The 19,806-nt window shown below is 44.5% G+C and overlaps 1 protein-coding gene across 2 annotated transcripts in view; it reads right to left on the bottom strand.

Annotated features, from left to right (window-relative positions):
* nbas (NBAS subunit of NRZ tethering complex) overlaps window positions 1–19,806 on the bottom strand; it is a 145,435-nt gene that overhangs the window by 75,251 nt on the left and 50,378 nt on the right. Inside the window, exons 24-30 of one of the 2 annotated variants that reach the window (XM_034287943.1) lie at window positions 14,668–14,853; window positions 14,185–14,358; window positions 12,289–12,422; window positions 5,367–5,429; window positions 2,105–2,227; window positions 1,924–2,026; window positions 1,172–1,416 (exon numbers count right to left, since the gene is read on the bottom strand). In XM_034287943.1, coding sequence (XP_034143834.1) covers window positions 1,172–1,416; window positions 1,924–2,026; window positions 2,105–2,227; window positions 5,367–5,429; window positions 12,289–12,422; window positions 14,185–14,358; window positions 14,668–14,853 — 1,028 coding nt within the window. The remainder of the gene's footprint in view (window positions 1–1,171; window positions 1,417–1,923; window positions 2,027–2,104; window positions 2,228–5,366; window positions 5,430–12,288; window positions 12,423–14,184; window positions 14,359–14,667; window positions 14,854–19,806) is intronic. The other variant, XM_034287944.1, reaches the window with a different exon arrangement.

The following is a 19,806-nucleotide window of genomic DNA, read 5'->3' as shown; positions in this document are numbered from 1 at the left end:
TTACCTGTGCTTTGTTCCTTTAATATTTCTTTTGATCCTGACAAACACTCCAGTCCCTGCCAACGATAAGAAAACCCTTATCTCCAAGCAATTACACCAATACATGAACATTGAGGTTTTCTCTCTGAGTTGTGGTGAACAGGTTTAGACCCTAACCTGTCGTTTTTTATTCTACTCTCCAGTCATGCCGGGATTCTATTCTCCTGTCATGCGGGTCTTCTATTCTTCTGTCATGCAAGTTTTCTATTCTCCTGTCATGCGGGTCTTCTATTCTTCTGTCATGCAAGTTTTCTATTCTCCTGTCATGCGGGTCTTCTATTCTCCTGTCATGCAGGAATTCTATTCCACTATCATGCGGGTCTTCTATTCCCCTGTCATGCAGGAATTATATTCCACTGTCATGTGAGTCTTCTTTTCCACTGTCATGCGAGTCTTCTATTCAACTGTCATGCGGGTCTCCTATCCTCAAGTCATGCAGGTCTTCTATTCTCCTGTAATGCAGGGATTCTATTCCCGTCATGCGGGTCTCCTATTCTCAAGTCATGCGGGTCTTCTAATCTCAAGTCATGTGGGTCTTCTATTCTACTGTCCCATGCCATTCTCTATCCCTGTATCCTCCACCCTCTTCCTCTCTCTTCATCCCATTGGGGGAGGTAATGTAGTGTTTTAAAACTTTTATAAGCATGCCATAAGTGTTTATAAGCCTACAAGGGTAGTGTTGTCCATTCCCTGGGGTATGTTGACGTAGTGTTATAAGAATGTTATAAGCGTGAATGTGGTGTTGTCATCCCCGGGGTAAGCAATGTAGAGTCACAACACTGTTATAAGCGTGTCATAAGTGTTTGGTTTTGTCTATTCCCCCCAGGGTATGTTGACGTGATGTTATAAGAGAGTTTTAGGCAGGTGAGTGGGGTGTTGTCAGTCTCTCTGGAGTCTCTCTAACCTTCCCAATTCACCACCATACTGTCAGTTACACACTGTCAGTTACTCCACGGGTTTCTGTAAAGAGTGACGACCCAATTACTGACCCACTTCCCCTGCCCGGCCGACAGAGATACACAGATATATCACAGCCATTAACACACATCTTTGAAAACTGGGACAACTATCCCACACACACACGCACGCATGCGCACACAGTCCCCGCCGAACACACACTGCGCAAACTCACCGGGCCAGGCCCATGCACGGGTCTGTGAGGGTGGTGGATGAGTTGAAATATTCCCTGGCAGCGGCCAGGACTAGCTCCACTGCTGTGTCGTACCCGACCCTCGCCGTGAACCCAGCCCGACTCCGCTCCCTGAACGACACTCCCACAGGCTGCACGTCCTGGCCAGACGCTGAACAGTGCATCAGCTGACCGGCCAGAACCACGTTTTCCACGTGACTACTGCACAGCAACGACTCAACGAATATCTGACGGGGAGAGATGAATCAGACAGTTGACTTAGTTTAGTGGAGTTATTTGCATGATGGGATTTTTGACAAGCAGTGGTAAAAGTGGTGTTGTATCATGTCAAGTGGTGGTGTAAAACCATGTATCATGTCAAGTGGTGGTGTAAAACCATGTATCATGTCAAGTGGTGGTGTAAAACCATGTATCATGTCAAGTGGTGGTGTAAAACCATGTATCATGTCAAGTGGTGGTGTAAAACCATGTATCATGTCAAGTGGTGGTGTAAAACCGTGTAACATGTCTAGTGGTGGTGTAAAACCATGTATCATGTCAAGTGGTGGTGTAAAACCATGTATCATGTCAAGTGGTGGTGTAAAACCATGTATCATGTCAAGTGGTGGTGTAAAACCATGTATCTTGTCAAGTGGTGGTGTAAAACTGGGTATCATGTCAAGTGGTGGTGTAAAACCATGTATCATGTCATGTATGTGCAGATATGTGAACCATCATGATTTGGTGTGTGTTACCTGGTAACAGATATCAGGTTGTAGGCAGGTGTAGACATTGCTCTGCATGTCCAATAGATCCTGAAGGAGACCTCTCCACACAGACTCACTACCGGGGGCAGTTCTGGAGAATCAACAGGTGAGACCGTCAGTCACATGTAGGTCGCCACGGCTACGACCGCTTGGCGTGTTCACGTCATACCTGCGTCCCGTGTGGCGGCAGAGCTTGACCATTACAGCGTGAGCCTCTTCAGCGCTGGTCTGGCTGCTCCTCACGTAGGAGACAGACTTCTGGAGACCATGCTTCTCCAGCACCTCCACCACACTGGGTGGGGGAGGAGAGGGGAGGGGAGGGGAGGGGAGGGGAGGAGAGGGGGGTAGAGTGGGAGGATAAGGGAGGGAGGAGAGGGGAGAGGGGGGTAGAGGGGGAGGATAAGGGAGTGAGGAGAGGGGAGAGGGGGGTAGAGGGGGAGGATAAGGGAGGGAGGAGAGGTGAGTAGAGTAGAGGGGGAGGATAAGGGAGGGAGGAGAGGGAGAGGGGGGTAGAGGGGGAGGATAAGGGAGGGAGGAGAGGGGAGTAGAGTAGAGGGGGAGGATAAGGGAGGGAGGAGAGGGAGAGGGGGGTAGAGGGGGAGGATAAGGGAGGGAGGAGAGGGGAGTAGAGGGGGAGGATAAGGGAGGGAGGAGAGGGGAGTAGAGTAGAGGGGGAGGATAAGGGAGGGAGGAGAGGGAGAAACAGATATTAAAATACTCCGCTACGCGGAGACATTGCAAATGGACAATAAAATGAGATTTACTGAAGGAGAAAACACTAGTAGAATACACCCCTGATATATGGGCCTGAGAGAGAGTGAGTGTGCGTGTGTGTGTGTGCATGCACGCGTGCGCGTTTACGCGTATGTGTTTGTTTATTTACGCGTGTCGGGGGTGTATTATCGTAGCACAAGTCTCGTCAGAGTTGCACCTCTACAGATTTTCTCTCTCTGCAAGGCCTCATTACCATAGCAAACAGGTGCAGTCAGTGCGTGTGTGTGTGTGTGCGTGCGTGCGTGTGCGGGTGTGTGTGCATGCGCGTGCGTGCATAGGCTTTCCATACACAAATTTATGCAACAGCGAGCGGAGCGGCGGCAGGATCGGATAACAAGTTTTTGAACATCCACACATTTACACCCCTTTCATCCTGCATGCGTATGAGCCAAAACCCCCAAAACTAAGCTTCAACGTGGAGTACAGAATACCCACACCTCCCCCTTATCCTCATTTCCTCCTCCTCCTCTACTTATCCCTTTATTTTCCCTCCTTGTCTGAGATATTTATTCCTCCTCCGCCTCGTCTCCTTCTAAACCGTATTTGCTTAGTTTTTCCCCATGAAGAGAGAGACAGAGAGGCAGGCGGAAAAGGAGATGAGAGAGTAGAAAGAGACACAGATGAGAGAGCGACAAAGAGATGGAGACAAAGAAAGAGCGATGGAGAATGCTGAAGGGAGGGAGAGAGACAGAGGTGAGGGATGTGAGAAAGAGGTGAGGGATGTGAGACAAAGGATTGAGGGGGTGTGAAGGGACTGCCACAGGGGACATGGGGTTTAACCTGTCCCAGCTAAAGCCTGTGGCAGTCTGATTATCATGGGACCCACTCTCCCGCCTTTCATATATGTGGCGCTTTGTGTGCATGTGTGTGTGTGTGTGAGCGCCAGGAGGGGGTAGGAGCCATTCCCCAGGGAGTCTCGGGGAGCAAGGTGGTTAATAATTAATGCTACTAAGCTAACATTTCCGTCTTGGATCAGCTAATCATCTCACTGATGGATGATTCACAGCAGAGGAGTAAAATCTAATCAACTATCTGTCTAAAGCGTGTCAACACTTCAGCTGCTAAAGGATCATTTCACTGTTTAAGAATTTTATGTAAAAATCTACAGGAGCTGATATTGGATGATTTGATATTGGATTATTTGATATAGGGGTCTTCTTGTCCTGCCAGTAAGAATACCTAACATCCTAGACTGTATCATGTCCGTCTTTCAAACACCCTAATAGAAACATTGACAAACTAATTCTAGGGGTGAAAAATAAAAGGGGTATTAACGCCATTAAAGGTGAATGAACACCATTTTTAGACAGATCAGTAATTTGTATTAATTGTATTTTGACAGGTCAAATTATAAAAGAACACATGCATACATAGTTCAAGTGTTTTTTTGTTTGTTTTTTATGTGCAGAAATACATTGTGACATTGACGCAAAAGTTATAAATATGTCTGCCAGTATTTTGGCTGATATTGACCATCACATGGAACTTCTAGCCCTTGCGTAGAGTAGGGGTAATGGGTTAACAACAGGCTGAGTGTAGGGGTAATGTGTTAACAATGCACTGAGCGTAGAGGTAATGTGATAACATCATGCAGAGTGTAGGGGTAATGGGTTAACAACAGGCTGAGTGTAGGGGTAATGGGTTAACAATGTACTGAGTGCAGGGGTAATGGGTTAACAATGTGCTGAGTGTAGGGGTAATGGGTTAACAACAGGCTGAGTGTAGGGGTAATGGGTTAACAATTTACTGAGTGCAGGGGTAATGGGTTAACAATGTGCTGAGTGTAGGGGTAATGGGTTAACAACAGGCTGAGTGTAGGGGTAATGGGTTAACAATGTACTGAGTGCAGGGGTAATGTGTTAATGTGCTGAGTGTAGGGGTAATGTGTCAACAACAGGCTGAGTGTAGGAGTAATGTGTCAACAACAGGCTTAGTGTAGGGGTAATGTGTCAACAACAGGCTGAGTGTAGGAGTAATGTGTCAACAATACGTTGAGTGTAGGGGTAATGTGTCAACAACAGGCTGAGTGTAGGAGTAATGTGTCAACAACACGTTGAGTGTAGGAGTAATGTGTCAACAATACGTTGAGTGTAGGGGTAATGTGTCAACAACACGTTGAGTGTTGGGGAAATGTGTCAACAACAGGCTGAGTGTAGGAGTAATGTGTCAACAATACGTTAAGTGTAGGGGTAATGTGTCAACAATACGTTGAGTGTAGGGGTAATGTGTCAACAATACGTTGAGTGTAGGGGTAATGTGTTAAAAAGATGCTTGGTTTGATTGGTTGGTTTGTCCAAGAGATTAACTTGGACATGTTAATCTCTCTAAATGTTACAATGCTAATGTTTAGCTGACCCAACATGTTTTGGTTGGTGATTGGGTGGTGGTGATAAATCAGGGGCTGGTCCGGGGCTGGTTTTCCACATGGTGTTGGGGTCCTCAGGTAACCAGCTGTGGAACTCCGTCCCAACATATTTTAATTGTGTTCTAAAAGCACTTTCTGCAGAGTTTAGGTCACTGTAAACCTACAAAGGGGTATTCCATAAGTAAATGGCCAGGAGTTTCTGATAGTTACCAGCGGCAAGCACAGGGCTTCAACTAGAATGAGCCAAGCTCCTCTAATTAAGCTCACTGAAGCCTGAAACCTTCTGTGTTACCTGAGGTGTTTTTCCAGTTTGTCCACCTGATCGTGAAGTGAAGCGGTGGCATGCGTCTCCGGCCTGGGGGAGCAAACAAATAAACAAACGTCATACAGTATAAAGCACTGTGTATTCAAAGTCATACAGTATAAAGCACTGTGTAGTCAACGTCATACAGTATAAAGCACTGTGTATTCAACGTCATACAGTATAAAGCACTGTGTATTCAACGTCTTACAGTATTAAGCACTGTGTATTCAACGTCATACAGTATTAAGCACTGTGTAGTCAACGTCATACAGTATAAAGCACTGTGTAGTCAACGTCATACAGTATAAAGCACTGTGTAGTTAACGTCATACCGTATTAAGCACTGTGTAGTTAACGTCATACCGTATTAAGCACTGTGTAGTCAACGTCTTACAGTATTAAGCACTGTGTAGTCAATGTCATACAGTATTAAGCACTGTGTAGTCAATGTCATACAGTATTAAGCACTGTGTAGTCAACGTCATACAGTATTAAGCACTGTGTAGTCAACGTCATACAGTATTAAGCACTGTGTAGTCAACGTCATACCGTATTAAGCACTGTGTAGTCAATGTCATACAGTTTAAAGCACTGTGTAGTCAAAGTCATACAGTATTAAGCACTGTGTAGTCAACGTCATACCATATTAAGCACTGTGTAGTCAATGTCATACAGTTTAAAGCACTGTGTAGTCAATGTCATACAGTATTAAGCACTGTGTAGTCAATGTCATACAGTATTAAGCACTGTGTAGTCAACGTCATACAGTATTAAGCACTGTGTAGTCAACGTCATACAGTATTCAGCACTGTGTAGTCAACGTCATACCTTATTAAGCACTGTGTAGTCAATGTCATACAGTTTAAAGCACTGTGTAGTCAAAGTCATACAGTATTAAGCACTGTTTAGTCAACGTCATACCGTATTAAGCACTGTGTAGTCAATGTCATACAGTTTAAAGCACTGTGTAGTCAACGTCATACAGTATTAAGCACTGTGTAGTCAAACAAAAACAATGGGTGCAGAGAGGGGGGAGACAATTTCATGGAATAATTTATAGTGTGCCTGTGGTGTGTCTGTGTCCATGAAGTGTGTGTCTGTGGTGTGTCTGTGTCCATGACGTGTGTGTCTGTGGTGTGCGTGTGTCCTTGTGTGTGCCCGGATGAGTGAGTGTCTGGCGCCAGACTAGTGACCAGGAAGACCAACATTTTCCAGACATTTGAGAAATGTACCAGTTATCCATTTGCATTGGGTGCGTTACCTAGGGCTTGACATTACGCTTGTCCTTCAGTCCAGGACAAGTTAAAAAATATATATAAATGAAAAAATCTTGGGAAAGCACAACAATGATTTAGGTTAAACGTTTGCATTACCGCAGGATACCTTGCAGGACCAGGGGAGATAATTATGCCATGGTCAGCATTCTGTCGACAGAAAATGTTGGGGGACAAATGTTTTGTCTTGCTGATTGTAAAATATTGTATTTCTCATATTTTAAGAAGCTAAAAAACATCATTTGTCAGTTTGACAAACAAGTCTGTCTGGCTTAAAGACATTCCACTCTTCAGCCCAGTATGGTCCATGTGCTTGTTTCCGTTTGTTGAATGGAGGCTGTATTTGCGGCTTCAGAGTGATTTGTAATGAGGTAAATGAAGCATAATAAAAGCACTTGGTTTCATTTGTTTACAGACGACTCTACAAAAACCAACACAGGGCAAAACATATTTTGCCAACCTATAATGCATACCTACATTTGGTGCTGTTTGACTATTCTTCTTGTCAAAACTGTTTAGGCGTTGTCAAGTGTCTTGAGATCCATCAATGGATGGCAATCTTGAAGTCATAACACAATTTTGATTCAATTAAGATCGAGCTCAGAATAGGCTACTCCGGTAGATTTATCTTAAGATTCCTTTGCCACTCCACTGTAACTTTGGCTGTGAGCTTTAGGTTGTTGTCATGCTGAATGGTGAACTTCTGTCCCAGTTTGGGCTTTTTTTCCAAAGAGCAGCAGGTTTTTTTTCAAGGACTTCTCTATACATTGCTGTGTTCATTTTCACTTCTATCCTAACAGTCTCTGACATTTAAATACATGATGATGATTTCAACACTGTTTCACAGAAGGGGTGGTGTACTTTGGGTGACATGCCGTTTTAGTTCTTTATCAGACCACAATTTTTTTTTTGCCAAACAGCTACAGAATCTCATGACTGCTGCAAGCTTCAAAAGGGATTAAAAATTCAGAGATTTTTTGAGTGCCTTAGTCCCCATCAGCCTGGTGTCCTCTATGATATACTGTCTGGTGTCCTCCATGATAAACTGTCTGGTGTCCTCCATGATAAACTGTCTGGTGTCCTCTATGATATACTGTCTGGTGTCCTCTATGATATACTGTCTGGTGTCCTCTATGATATACTGTCTGGTGTCCTCTATGATATACTGACTGGTGTCCTCTATGATAAACTGTCTGGTGTCCTCTATGATAAACTGTCTGGTGTCCTCTATGATATACTGTCTGGTGTCCTCTATGATATACTGACTGGTGTCCTCTATGATATACTGTCTGGTGTCCTCTATGATATAGTGTCTGGTGTCCTCTATGATAAACTGTCTGGTGTCCTCTATGATAAACTGTCTGGTGTCCTCTATGATAAACTGTCTGGTGTCCTCTATGATATACTGTCTGGTGTCCTCTATGATATACTGTCTGATGTCCTCTCCAGTCAGTGCTCCATTTAATCCGACATTCATTTAGCTTAGAATAGACAGTATACACATTTGCTCTCAAAAGTATTCACCTCCCCTTGGTTGGACTTTCCGGCATTTTGCTTTACAACTTGAAATCAAAATGGATTTAATTAGGGGGTTTTGCCACGGAGAGACACTGTATGCAGTATTTCCATAAACACATCATTTAACTGCTAGCAGACTTCTTTTTACTATTCATTACTGGTCAGTTCTGAAACTATTTATCAAAGCACAAATTAAACATAGCCAACCACCTACCTAATACACAAATACAGTACTCTGTTTATAGCTGTCCTTATATTTGTTTAAAATTTTTTATATACACATCAACTTATTAGTATGTTATTACTGTATTTACTTTTTATGTATTTATTTACACTACTATTCTATTGTTTTGGCACTGTAAGGCAAGATAGTATTTGTTGGAAGGTGAATACCTTATCTATTTTGTTGATATGATCATTAAAATGCAAAACTGGAACTTAAAATTGAATCATTGCCTCAGCAGGAAAAATATGCAGCCAAATTAATCATAAGCCAAAAATATATCTGATCCTCCCCAAGGGACTTTTTCACATTTTGTAATGGTACGTACGTGGTGATAACATTGATTTAATTGGGATTTTCTGTCACTGATCTACACAAAGTATTACATAATGTCAGTGTTGGGGACAAAAGTAAACTTTTTTGATTAACTACAAATAAAAACTGATAATAAGCTGTGGTGCAGCCAATTGCTTTCAGAAGTCACATAATTACTTGAAAAGTCCACCTGTTTCAAATTAAATTGTTACTTAAGCTCTCACTAAACACACTGGTTCTTGAAAGGCCCCAGAGTATGGAGAGCACTTCCAATCAACCACGACAGACAGAAGAGCTTTTAAAGCAAGTCCAAGAAAGGGTCCCAGGAAAAAAAGACAGAGTTGAGCTAAATACCAGAAACTTTGAACTTCCCCACAGAACGGTCACATCCATTAAAAGACAACTGAAAAGGATACAGAACAACCACAACTCTGTCTAGAGCAGGGTGTCACCGGCAGGATGAGCAGGCAAGGAGCTGGGTGGTCCGATAGGCCAGCGGAGTCCCTTAAAAGGAGCTTCACAGTATGGCCCAGAGAAAGACATTACAATCATACAAAATGTGATTAAACCACAGGTATGTGGAAAGGCACAGCAAAGATATGGCAAAAGGTTTGTTCATAATGAAACCGAACTTTTTGGATAAAATGCAAAACACCATCTGTGATTACAAGCCAACATGGCTTATTTCCCTGAAAACACCATCCCAACAGTGAAACATGATGGCGGCAGCATCATGTTATGGGGGAGTTTTCATAGTCAGGAACTGAGAAAGGATTAAATCGAGCAAGATGGATATAGGAAAATATAGGACCAATATAGGAGCCAAATATAGGAAACTACTAAAGGACATCCTGCATCGGTCTGCAAGAGACCATGGATGGACAAATATTTGCTGAACCAAAATAACATCAGCTAAACAATCAAACTTGAGAATCGTTTGAGGGTCTACTGCAGTTTGGTCTGATCTCCCTCATGGCACTGAGGTCTTCCTCGAGATACAATGGGATTTCATTTTCTCTCAGACAATTTGTCGACTTTTCATTTAACTAAAAGTTCAGCGTAAAAATTGCAGGACACAGGAAATCCTGGTGTGTGTGTCAGCGAGGCTCTATAGTCCCTCTCTAAAAATAAACCCCCATGATGCACTGCTGTGCCTCAGGGCAAGGGATTCTGGGTCAGGCAGAATGGTTCCTGACCCCATACACAAACAGCTCCATACTTGTCTGTCTCCTCCCCCCTCCCACTCTCTCTGCCCATTTCTCATGGCAACGGGTCACACATTTTGATGCTGTGATTGCACATTGCAGTATTTTACCCCACAGATTTTATCAATGTTTGATATGTTTTCAAAACATTTTTGGGTCTGTATGTTTGGTAGGAAATAAGTAATGCTTGGCAAGGTGGGTGGAGTGACTTCCTGCCTGTTGGGCCCTGTCTGGGGTTACCATGGCGTCACGGGACCCAAGGTTATACGCTGCACAATGATCGCGCAGTGGAGAAGGGTCAGTTCTCCTTCGTAAATCTAAGGAATGCACGGTCTAAATGTTTCTTGTGTCTTGCTTCATTTACACTGTGTTAGACACTTAGACACGAGTCCCTCTGGACACAGCCCACATGCATTTATTAATCATTTAAGTGAGTGCTCACCTGGAACAACAAGCAGAGGACTGGCCACTCCCCCAGAGCCTGGTTCCTCTCTAGGTTTCTTCCTAGGTTTTGACACTTTTAGGGAGTTTTTCCCAGCCACTCTGCATCAACCCTGTAGTTGCTTTCTCTTTGGGGTTTCAAGCTGGGTGTTTTTCACTTTGTGACAATGGCTGATGTAAAAAGGGCTTTATAAAATAAATGTGATTAATTGATTGACTAATGTCATCTTACTTTTACCAGGTTAAAAAGTGCTGCTCGGATTCCACCTCAATTGGTTGGGAGTAGGCACTTATCACACTTCCTCGAGAGCCTATTCTGCTGGCCACTCTGGATAGCAAGACTGAACAGCCAAGGCCAGCCACATTAGATAGGTATTCTGTAAATGTGTCATTTTTGTTTAAGGCAAGTTAGCATTCCAACAGGCAGTTTTTTTATTAATGCTTTCCAATGCACAAATAATTTTTGTTTGTTTTGATTACAATGTAGTTGAAAAAACATTTCTCTTCTGATATTCACTGTCAGGGCCCAAGCCTGACAGAATCTGGCACAGCAGATTTGGTACAGCAGGTGGCCACCTTTCGTAGGCAACAGAAGTGATATATAATCTGTGAACAGTGGACGGTCACATTAAGTTGTTTGAGTTCATTGGGATTAGGCACAGTACAGATTAGGCCTGGCACAGATTAGGCCTGGCACAGATTAGGCCTGGCACAGCACACTTTTCCAATATATTTCATAAAAGCCCTTTTTACTTCCGCATTAATCGCAGTGCATTAAAAGTGCTAACACAAACACCAAGCCTGAAACCACAAAAAGCAAGCAACAACAAGAAATGGATCTAAAGTGCTCAGTAAAAACACTCTAAAGGGGTCGGAACCTAGGAAGAAACCTAGAGAGGAGCCAGACTGGGAGGGGTGGCCAGTCCACTTCTGGCTGTGCCAAGTGAAGATCATAATAGTACATGACCTATTTGCCCCACGACAATATTTTGCATGTTCAAAGTGGCCTGCCCAAAATCTGTAGGCAGAATCCAGATCCAAAATAACTAGGAGGGCAATGACAGGGACCACCAGGTGTCATCAGCCAGAAACTAGATCTGCAATTCAGGCCTTTGGACAGGGTCAGCCAGGGGTCATGAAGCCAGATGGTCCTGACACAGGGTTTTAAACAGTACATGTGGGTGGAACCTCAAGCAGCATCCCTGTCTTACCACCCCACCCTGAGGGAGGAAATATGTGCCTGTTGCTAATTTTATCCACACACTTGCAGTTTTTGTGTATATTTTATGATATTTAATGCCCCTGCTCCAGCCCAGAATCAATTTGTGCAGCAGATCATCCTGCCCAAATTGAATTCAAAACTTACTTGAGCGTGAAAAGACATTTCTTTTGTTTAAAATTTAAGAGGTTGTTGTTGACAGATTCCCTGGTAGGTATTGGGGATAAATTTACCTCCACTTTTGTGGATTGGGCTGAGCTTGGTTTTCTGAGTCTGTCTCAGGTTGGATATGTTCATCAGTTTCTTCCTTAAACTTGGGCTTTCTCCATCAAACCATTCTCCATCAAACCATTCGTAATTTCACTCGCTGGTTTGGTTGACCATTTTAAATGTGACATATGCTATTGAGGCTTTCTTCCGCCAAGTATCCACAGTCGTGATAAGCATGGTCCAGGAAGTTATCAAAAATATACTAAATATGTTGTTGGCCAGTTGTTTTTGGAAAATGTCTACATTACATACTCACCCTCTCTCTCTTGCTTCCTTTCCCTCTCTCTCTTTCTCTATTTTGCTTCCTTTCCCTATCTTCTCAATGCTCCCTCTTTCTCTACCCCCATAAGAGGTTTTTCCCTCTCCCCAATCTAGAGGATGGGATGAGAAAGAGATGCTCTCCCCCCAGGCTGAGAGAACAGGCGGGAATGTTGTGGAGTCTCACCCATAGCCCCTCTGAGGAAGACACTCCAGGATGTCGTAGCACAGGGAGAGCTGGTCGTCTCTCTCACAGCTGTAGATGCACTCCAGGGCGACGCTCATCAACTGGTCCGGGTCTCCTAGAACCTTCTGTTTGCTCTGACACACAGACAGTCAACATCATCATCCTTCACAGTCTTTTTTTGTTTAGGATTGGCCATTTCTGCGTGTGTGAACGCTGCATGTCAGAATGTGACACGCCGCAGTTCTGTGACTGTGCATGTGTGACTGTGCATGTGTGACTGTGCATGTGTGACTGTGCATGTGTGACTGTGCATGTGTGACTGTGCATGACCCCAATGTGAATGCAGTTAAAGACACATCATGGACATTTCTGTTTGTCGCTACAGCAAACTGCCATCTGCCAATTTGCATGCGTATGTATGGTTTCCGTTGTAGAAACATGGCCGATTCCAGATTAATCCAGAATGTTTGGTTATGGTAATTTCTGTACAGTCATTCCTTAATTATACTGTCAGCCTACATCCTCAGTTCTCGTTGTCACACCTCAAACTGCTCAACAGCAGTGATGAAGAGGTTTTGGTCTATTTAATTCATCAAGGTCCTTGGTTTGGGTGTCTGCTTGCTCTGTTATGTCAATGTTGAGTGAACGTGGGCTGTTGCTCCTGACTGGTTATACCTGGCTAGCGCTGTAGAATAGGAGCGGCAGATGGAGTTTCTGACATGTTTGGGTGTGAACTGTTTGCATCATTAAGGATGAGGTGTAACGGCCCAGACCGTAACATGGTCACGCAGTCACATGGTAACATGGTCACAGCCCAGACTGTAACATGGTCACGCAGTCACATGGTAACATGGTCACGCAGTCACATGGTAACATGGTCACAGCCCAGACTGTAACATGGTCACGCAGTCACATGGTAACATGGTCACAGCCCAGACTGTAACATGGTCACGCAGTCACATGGTAACATGGTCACAGCCCAGACTGTAACATGGTAACATGGTCACGCAGTCACATGGTAACATGGTCACAGCCCAGACCGTAACATGGTCACACCGTCACATGGTTAGGAGAAGGACCTGCCTGATCCGTAGCTTTTAGATTTTTTTATGATAAAATATTGACAGAAAAGTGTAAATATATTCACTAGTAAATTGAATAGTTTCACCAGCCAATCAATAAATCCCTTCTACCAGCACACATGCAGCCGCTGTATGCATCTCCTCAGCAGAGCTACAACATCCCTACAATACAATGGTGTGTGTGTGTGTGTGTGTGTATATACACGTGTGTGTGTGAGGCCATAAGTGTATATCATGTGAATGTAGTGACCTCAACCATATTTATGACCCTCATGCGAAGGACGGGATGCTGACAGAGTGTTCTGTGTGTGTCTCTGTATTTGTGTGTGTGTGTGTGTCTCTCTATATTGATGTGTGTGTGTCTGTCTCTGTATTTATGTGTGTCTCTCTGTATTTCTGTGTGTGTGTGTCTTTGTATTTCTGTGTGTGTTTCTGTCTCTGTATTTCTCTGTGTGTGTGTGTGTGTGTGTGTGTGTCTCTCTGTATTTCTGTGTGTGTGTCTCTGTATTTCTGTGTGTGTGTCTCTGTATTTCTCTGTGTGTGTGTGTGTGCGTCTCTATATTTATGTGTGTGTGTCTGTCTCTGTATTTATGTGTGTCTCTCTGTATTTCTGTGTGTGTGTGTGTGTCTCTGTATTTCTGTGTGTGTGTCTGTCTCTGTATTTCTGTGTGTGTGTGTGTCTCTGTATTTCTGTGTGTGTGTCTGTCTCTGTATTTCTGTGTGTGTGTGTGTCTCTGTATTTCTGTGTGTGTGTCTGTCTCTGTATTTCTCTGTGTGTGTGTCTCTGTATTTCTCTGTGTGTGTGTGTACTAACGTCAGGCCTGGAGTGCTGGAAGACAGCCAGGGGCAGTGAGAGGTCGTGGATGGAGAGAGTGACCAGGTATTCTCTGAGGAGCGCCTCGCTAGCGCCCCCTTTCTGTTTCTCACAGCGGTGCAGGAAGGGAACCAGCCACTGGAACACGTCTTTGACGTAGCGCTCAGGACTGGACTGGAGGGATGGACAAACACAGACGCACAGGAAGTCAGCAACTCAGGCCTGAAACGGCACCTTATTTCCTCCGTTCTAGGAGCCCTGGTGAATAGGATGCATTTACAGCTGTGTGCCGTTTGGGTTGGACACTGACATAACATGCAGCCAAATCAATTTACCTCAACCTGTGTCCAATCTGACCTCAAGCCCCCAAACATTCACCCTGAACTTCTGACTCTTATGGAGTCTTGGGAAGACAACAGGGCTAAAAACAAAATGACACGGAGTGTGTGTGTGTGTGCTAGGATGGGAGGAGCCAGTGCATACGTTCTTCATGAGGAGGCGGAGCTTGTTGATGTCACTGAGTTGCTGCAGGTCCCGCAGGGTCAGGTTGAGCTCACACGCCGACTCATACACCAACGTCTCCATGGTGACCAGGTCGTCACACATCCGCTCCAGGCCAGGGATCTTCCGCTCCTTCCCTAGGCGAACCAATGACAGCGCACAGTCCACCTGACGGACAGAGAAGGACAACCAATCAGGGAATACCTGTGAGCCATTTGAAGGGTGTGTCCCAAGAACATCTCCTTTCCCCATGGAGTGTTCTGACTTACAAGACCATGTCACCACTCGACATCCTTGACTGCAGAGGGCATTTCCTGGTGCCGGATTCACCTCTCAATTTAACTCCCATTATTATGTATCATCTAGTTCCTCAGTGCAAATGACTCTGGCTGAGTAACGGCTCAGAAAGATCTTCAGTGCAAAACGTATAAATGTAAGTAAACGGCTGACAGGTGGAAGAACAGAACCCATTCTGCACTGGTCCACAGGCATGGAAACGCTTGACTCCCCTCCTCGCCAAAGACGGGGCATTTTAAAAGACTAATAAATACACAGTTCTGGGAAAATTAAGAGACCACTGCAAAATTATCAGTTTCTCTGGTTTTACTTTTCATAGGTATGTTTGGTTTATTCTATAAACTACTGATAACATTACTCCCAAATTCCAATGAAGATATTGTTATTTAGAGTATTTATTTGCAGAAAATAACAACTGGTCAAAATAACCAAAAAAATATGCATTGTTTTCAGACCTCAAATAATGCAAAGAAAATAAATTAATATTCATTTTCCAACAACAAAACACTAATGTTTTTACTTAGGAAGATCAGAAATCAATATTTGGTGGAATAACCCTTTTTAATCACAGCTTTCATGCGTCTTGGCATGCTCTCCACCAGTCTGTCACATTGATGTTGGGTGACTTTATGCCACTCCTGGCACAAAAATTCTAGTAGCTCAGCTTTGTTTGATGCCTTGTGACCATCTATCTTCCTCTTTATCAAAACTCCAGAGGTTTTCAGTGGGTTTCAGGTCTGGAGATTGGGCTGGCCATGACAGGGTCTTGATCTGGTGGTCCTCCATCCACACCTTCATTGACCTGGCTGTGTGGCATGGAGCATTGTCCTGCTGGAAAAAAAAATTCTCAGAGTTGGGGAACATTGTCAGAGCAGAGGAAGCAGGTGTTCTTCCAGGATAACCTTGTACTTGACTTGATTCATGCGTCCTTCACAAAGACAAATCTGCCCGATTCCAGCCTTGCTGAAGCATCCCCAGATCATCACTAATCCTCCACCAAATTTCACAGTGGGTTTGAGACATTGTGGCTTGTAGGACACTCCAGGACTCCATATAACCATTAGACGACCAGGTGTTGGGCAAAGCTGAAAATTTGACTTGTCAGAGAAGATGACCTTACTCCATTCCTCTATGGTACAATCCTTATGGTCTTTTGCAAACTTCAGCCTGGCTCTTTGCTTCTCACTGATGAAGGGCTTTTTTCTAGCTTTGCATGACTTCAGCCCTGCCCCTACGAGCCTGTTTCGAACCGTCCTCGCTGTGCGCTTCACTCCAGCTGCTGTTTGTCATTCTTTTTGTAGGTCACTTGATGTCATCCTATGGTTATTGAGTGACATTTGAATGAGTTGACGGTCATCTCAGTCAGTGGACAGTCATTTTCACCCTCTGCCAGTCTGTAGCTTTGTTGTCCCCAATGTCTGTTGCTTGACCTTGTTCTTATTAATCGCCGTCTTTGAAATTTTCAGGATGGAAGCAACCTGAGCTTCACTGTATTACTCTGCCAGTAAAGCCAGAAGTGGAAACTTTTCCTCACTCAAAGCTTTTCTTTTCAACTCTTTTATCATGCTGAATAGTAATTGTTTTATTCACATGACCTTTGAGATACTACTTGTACGGTTTTTGCCATCTAGCTGGTCCTATTGAAAGAGGATAGTGATGACCACAGCAATGTTTTTTCTACTTTTCCTCGTTAAATTAGATTTGGTTCAGGTAATCACCTAATCAGAACCTCATTAAGTAAAATGAGGTGTGCCTGTGTTGGAATTTAACAGACACTGGAATGGAATGGCTGCCATACATGTAAAGATCCTGATTTAAAAAAAATTGGAATTGTCTCTTAATTTTTTTGAGAGCTCAATCAATCAATCAATCAATCAAATGTATTTATAAAAAGGCCTTTTTACATCAGCATTTGTCACAAAGTGCTTTTACAAAACACCTGGCTGAATGTCATATACGCCCATGGAAAGATACATGGTTCTGTTTACCAAGGTAGGGATTTAAAAACAACGTGCTAGAATATTTATGAGTGTGACTTTAGGGTTATTGGGATGTGTCGCAAGGGGGAAATTTGGCACCGAATGCCTCTCCAAATTCAACCACAGAATAAGAATCTGGCAAAAACATAAAAATTCCCAGAGACCTCTTTCAATGTCATGTTGGCTACAGACGCTCTTCCTGAAAATGTGCATAGTGCAGACATCCCAGAACAAATTAGTCAGGACAATTCTGAGAATTTCTGCATGCAACGACCTTCATTCACACTTTAAAAGCTCAAAGTGGAGGGAAAAAAACACAGCAATCAATAAAGTATTGTCTGGTCCATGAAATGATCCACAACCTGTCCCCTCGATAGCGTTGTAACTAGTTTAACTTGGACAGAGGTAACCGTAGAAACAACACCTCCGCTGCTCAGTGGAACAACACCTCCGGGTATGTGAAGCGGACCACCCCACAGTCTGTTTCTAACATCGCATCGAGCCACCATCTGAAGAAACTCAGAAGATGGTCAGAACATCGGCAGGTCATGTAGTTTCTCGGCGTGTATGTTTTATACTGTGTAACGATAACTGGGATTCATTATTGATGGAATACGGATAGAATGTAGCCTGTGTAGTTTAGTATGGAACTGACCTAAAGGTTTAGTCGTTGTGGTCACTTTTACCTTCCTGAGAGTAATAATTACCCTCACGAAGGATCAGGTCTTTGGTATCATCCTTGACTCATGACTGCAGGTAGCAGTGGCGCGGGTGTTCTTATGTCCACACTAAATACATGAAGAGAAGTGAACAAGTCCACACTTGGGAGCGAGGGAATAAAACTGGGACAGAATCAAAGTCTGCCTAGAAACAGAGTTGAAGGACAAGATAACAGAATTTGACCCAACTACACAATCGTTCCAAGTCTTACAGCAATTAACCGACAGCCAATCAGCAAACCCCAGACCATCCAGATATACGGATGGAACAACCAACCAATAGGAGATTAGAGGAACAGCACAAACATCCAGGCTCTAACGCAACCAATTCCTAACGCAGCCAATGATACTCTGAGAGGAAACAAGATACAAACACACCACAGCCTCTTAACAAAGACCGACACGCCACTGTGTGTACAGAATTCACTCCAACCAATCAATGCCGTCCACACGTGTGAGGACAGCAAGCCTGACCAATCGATGTGCAGTGACTTACGGATAGACGATGTGCTCGGCCAATCGATGGCGGTACACCTCCAGGTCACATGGGTGATGATCAGTGCTCCTTCATGGGAGACAAACCCTTTGGCTCAGCAGGTAGAAGCAAACACACACATATATATACACACACACGCGCACACACACACGTACACGCGCACACACACGCTCACACACGCTCACACACGCTCACACACCTCGGCCCTCGATCTGAACAATTAAACCAAGCTGAGAGAATCTATTGATCGAAGCTTCTGTCCTCTCCTTCTTTCATCCTGTTTTTCTATCACTCCTATTCTTCGCACTCCTCCTCCTGTGTTGTCAGTCTTTCAGAGTTATTTCCTAGTTAGCAGTGGAGGAATTCAATGCAAAAATCTCCCTTTAATTATCAGTATCACTCTTCATTAAAGAAGGGTCGCTCTATCCATCCTCTCTCTCTCAGTCCCTCTATCCTTCCATTTTGCTCATCAATGGTTTCACTTTCATTCCTTAACAACACTCCTTAATTCCACCCGGTCCCCCAATTTTCCCCCTATAACTCCTCTACTTCAATCCAGTATCCACCACCCTCCCCTCTCCCTACCCCTCCACTCTCCCAGCTCCCCTCTGTCTCCCCCTCAATTCAACCCTGCCCCCTCCCTCTCTCCCCCTCACCTCAACCCCGCCCCTCCCCTCTCTCTCCCCCTCACCTCAACCCCGCCCCTCCCCTTTCTCTTTCCCTCCCCTCTCTCTCCCCCTCACCTCAACCCCGCCCCTCCCCTTTCTCTTCCCCTCCCCTCTCTCTCCCCCTCACCTCCCCTTTCTCTTTCCCTCCCCTCTCTCCCCCTCACCTCCCCTTTCTCTGCCCCTCCCCTCTCTCTCCCCCTCACCTCAACCCCGACCCTCCCCTTTCTCTGCCCCTCCCCTCTCTCTCCCCCTCACCTCAACCCCGCCCCTCCCCTCTCTCGCATCCTCCCAGCTCCGTTTCTCCTCCCTTATATAAAACATTGGTTTTACTACTGATTCCATTTCCTTCCAATCAATCCATATTATCTTTCTCTCTTCCCCTTGAATTCTAAATTCCTTCCTTCCTGAGCCTCCCCCACCCATGACTTTCCCCCTGAGCCCCCCCCCCCCCCAACCTTGATACTTCCCCACTGCAGCTGGCCATGATTGGTTTAGCCCGCTCCTCTGATGCGTGATTGGTTCCGCCCGCTCCTATGATGCATGATTGTTTTAGCTCACTCCTCTGATGCGTAAGCTGTTAATCAAATACCATTATAACGCATTTCAGTGAAAACACAGCAGGACGAAGAGAAGAGGGGAAGGATTAAGAAGAAAGAGAGAAAAGGAGATTGAAGAAAGGAGGAAACAAGGAGGAAAAGGAGGAGGAGCAGGAGAAGAGGAGCAATAGGTAGAGGACCAGAATCGGGGCAAAAATTCAAACAAAGGCAGAAAGGAGAGGGGAGGGAGAGTGGGGAGAGGAAAGGGGGAGGAGATGTGCTCCCAGGAGTCTACCATAGTAATATGTGAAGAGAAACACGCCTACTAATTAAAAGAAGAAGAAGCCAGTTCATTGCTTGACAGAAGAACAAAGAAAGTCTGATGTTACCAGGAATCAAATCGCACACAACCTATCCTCCTTCCCC

The sequence above is a fragment of the Esox lucius genome, chromosome 18, assembly GCF_011004845.1.
Source record: "Esox lucius isolate fEsoLuc1 chromosome 18, fEsoLuc1.pri, whole genome shotgun sequence".
Lineage (NCBI taxonomy): Eukaryota > Metazoa > Chordata > Actinopteri > Esociformes > Esocidae > Esox > Esox lucius.
The sequence above is the reverse complement of the archived record's forward strand: the minus strand, read 5'-3'. Positions and strand labels throughout refer to the sequence as shown.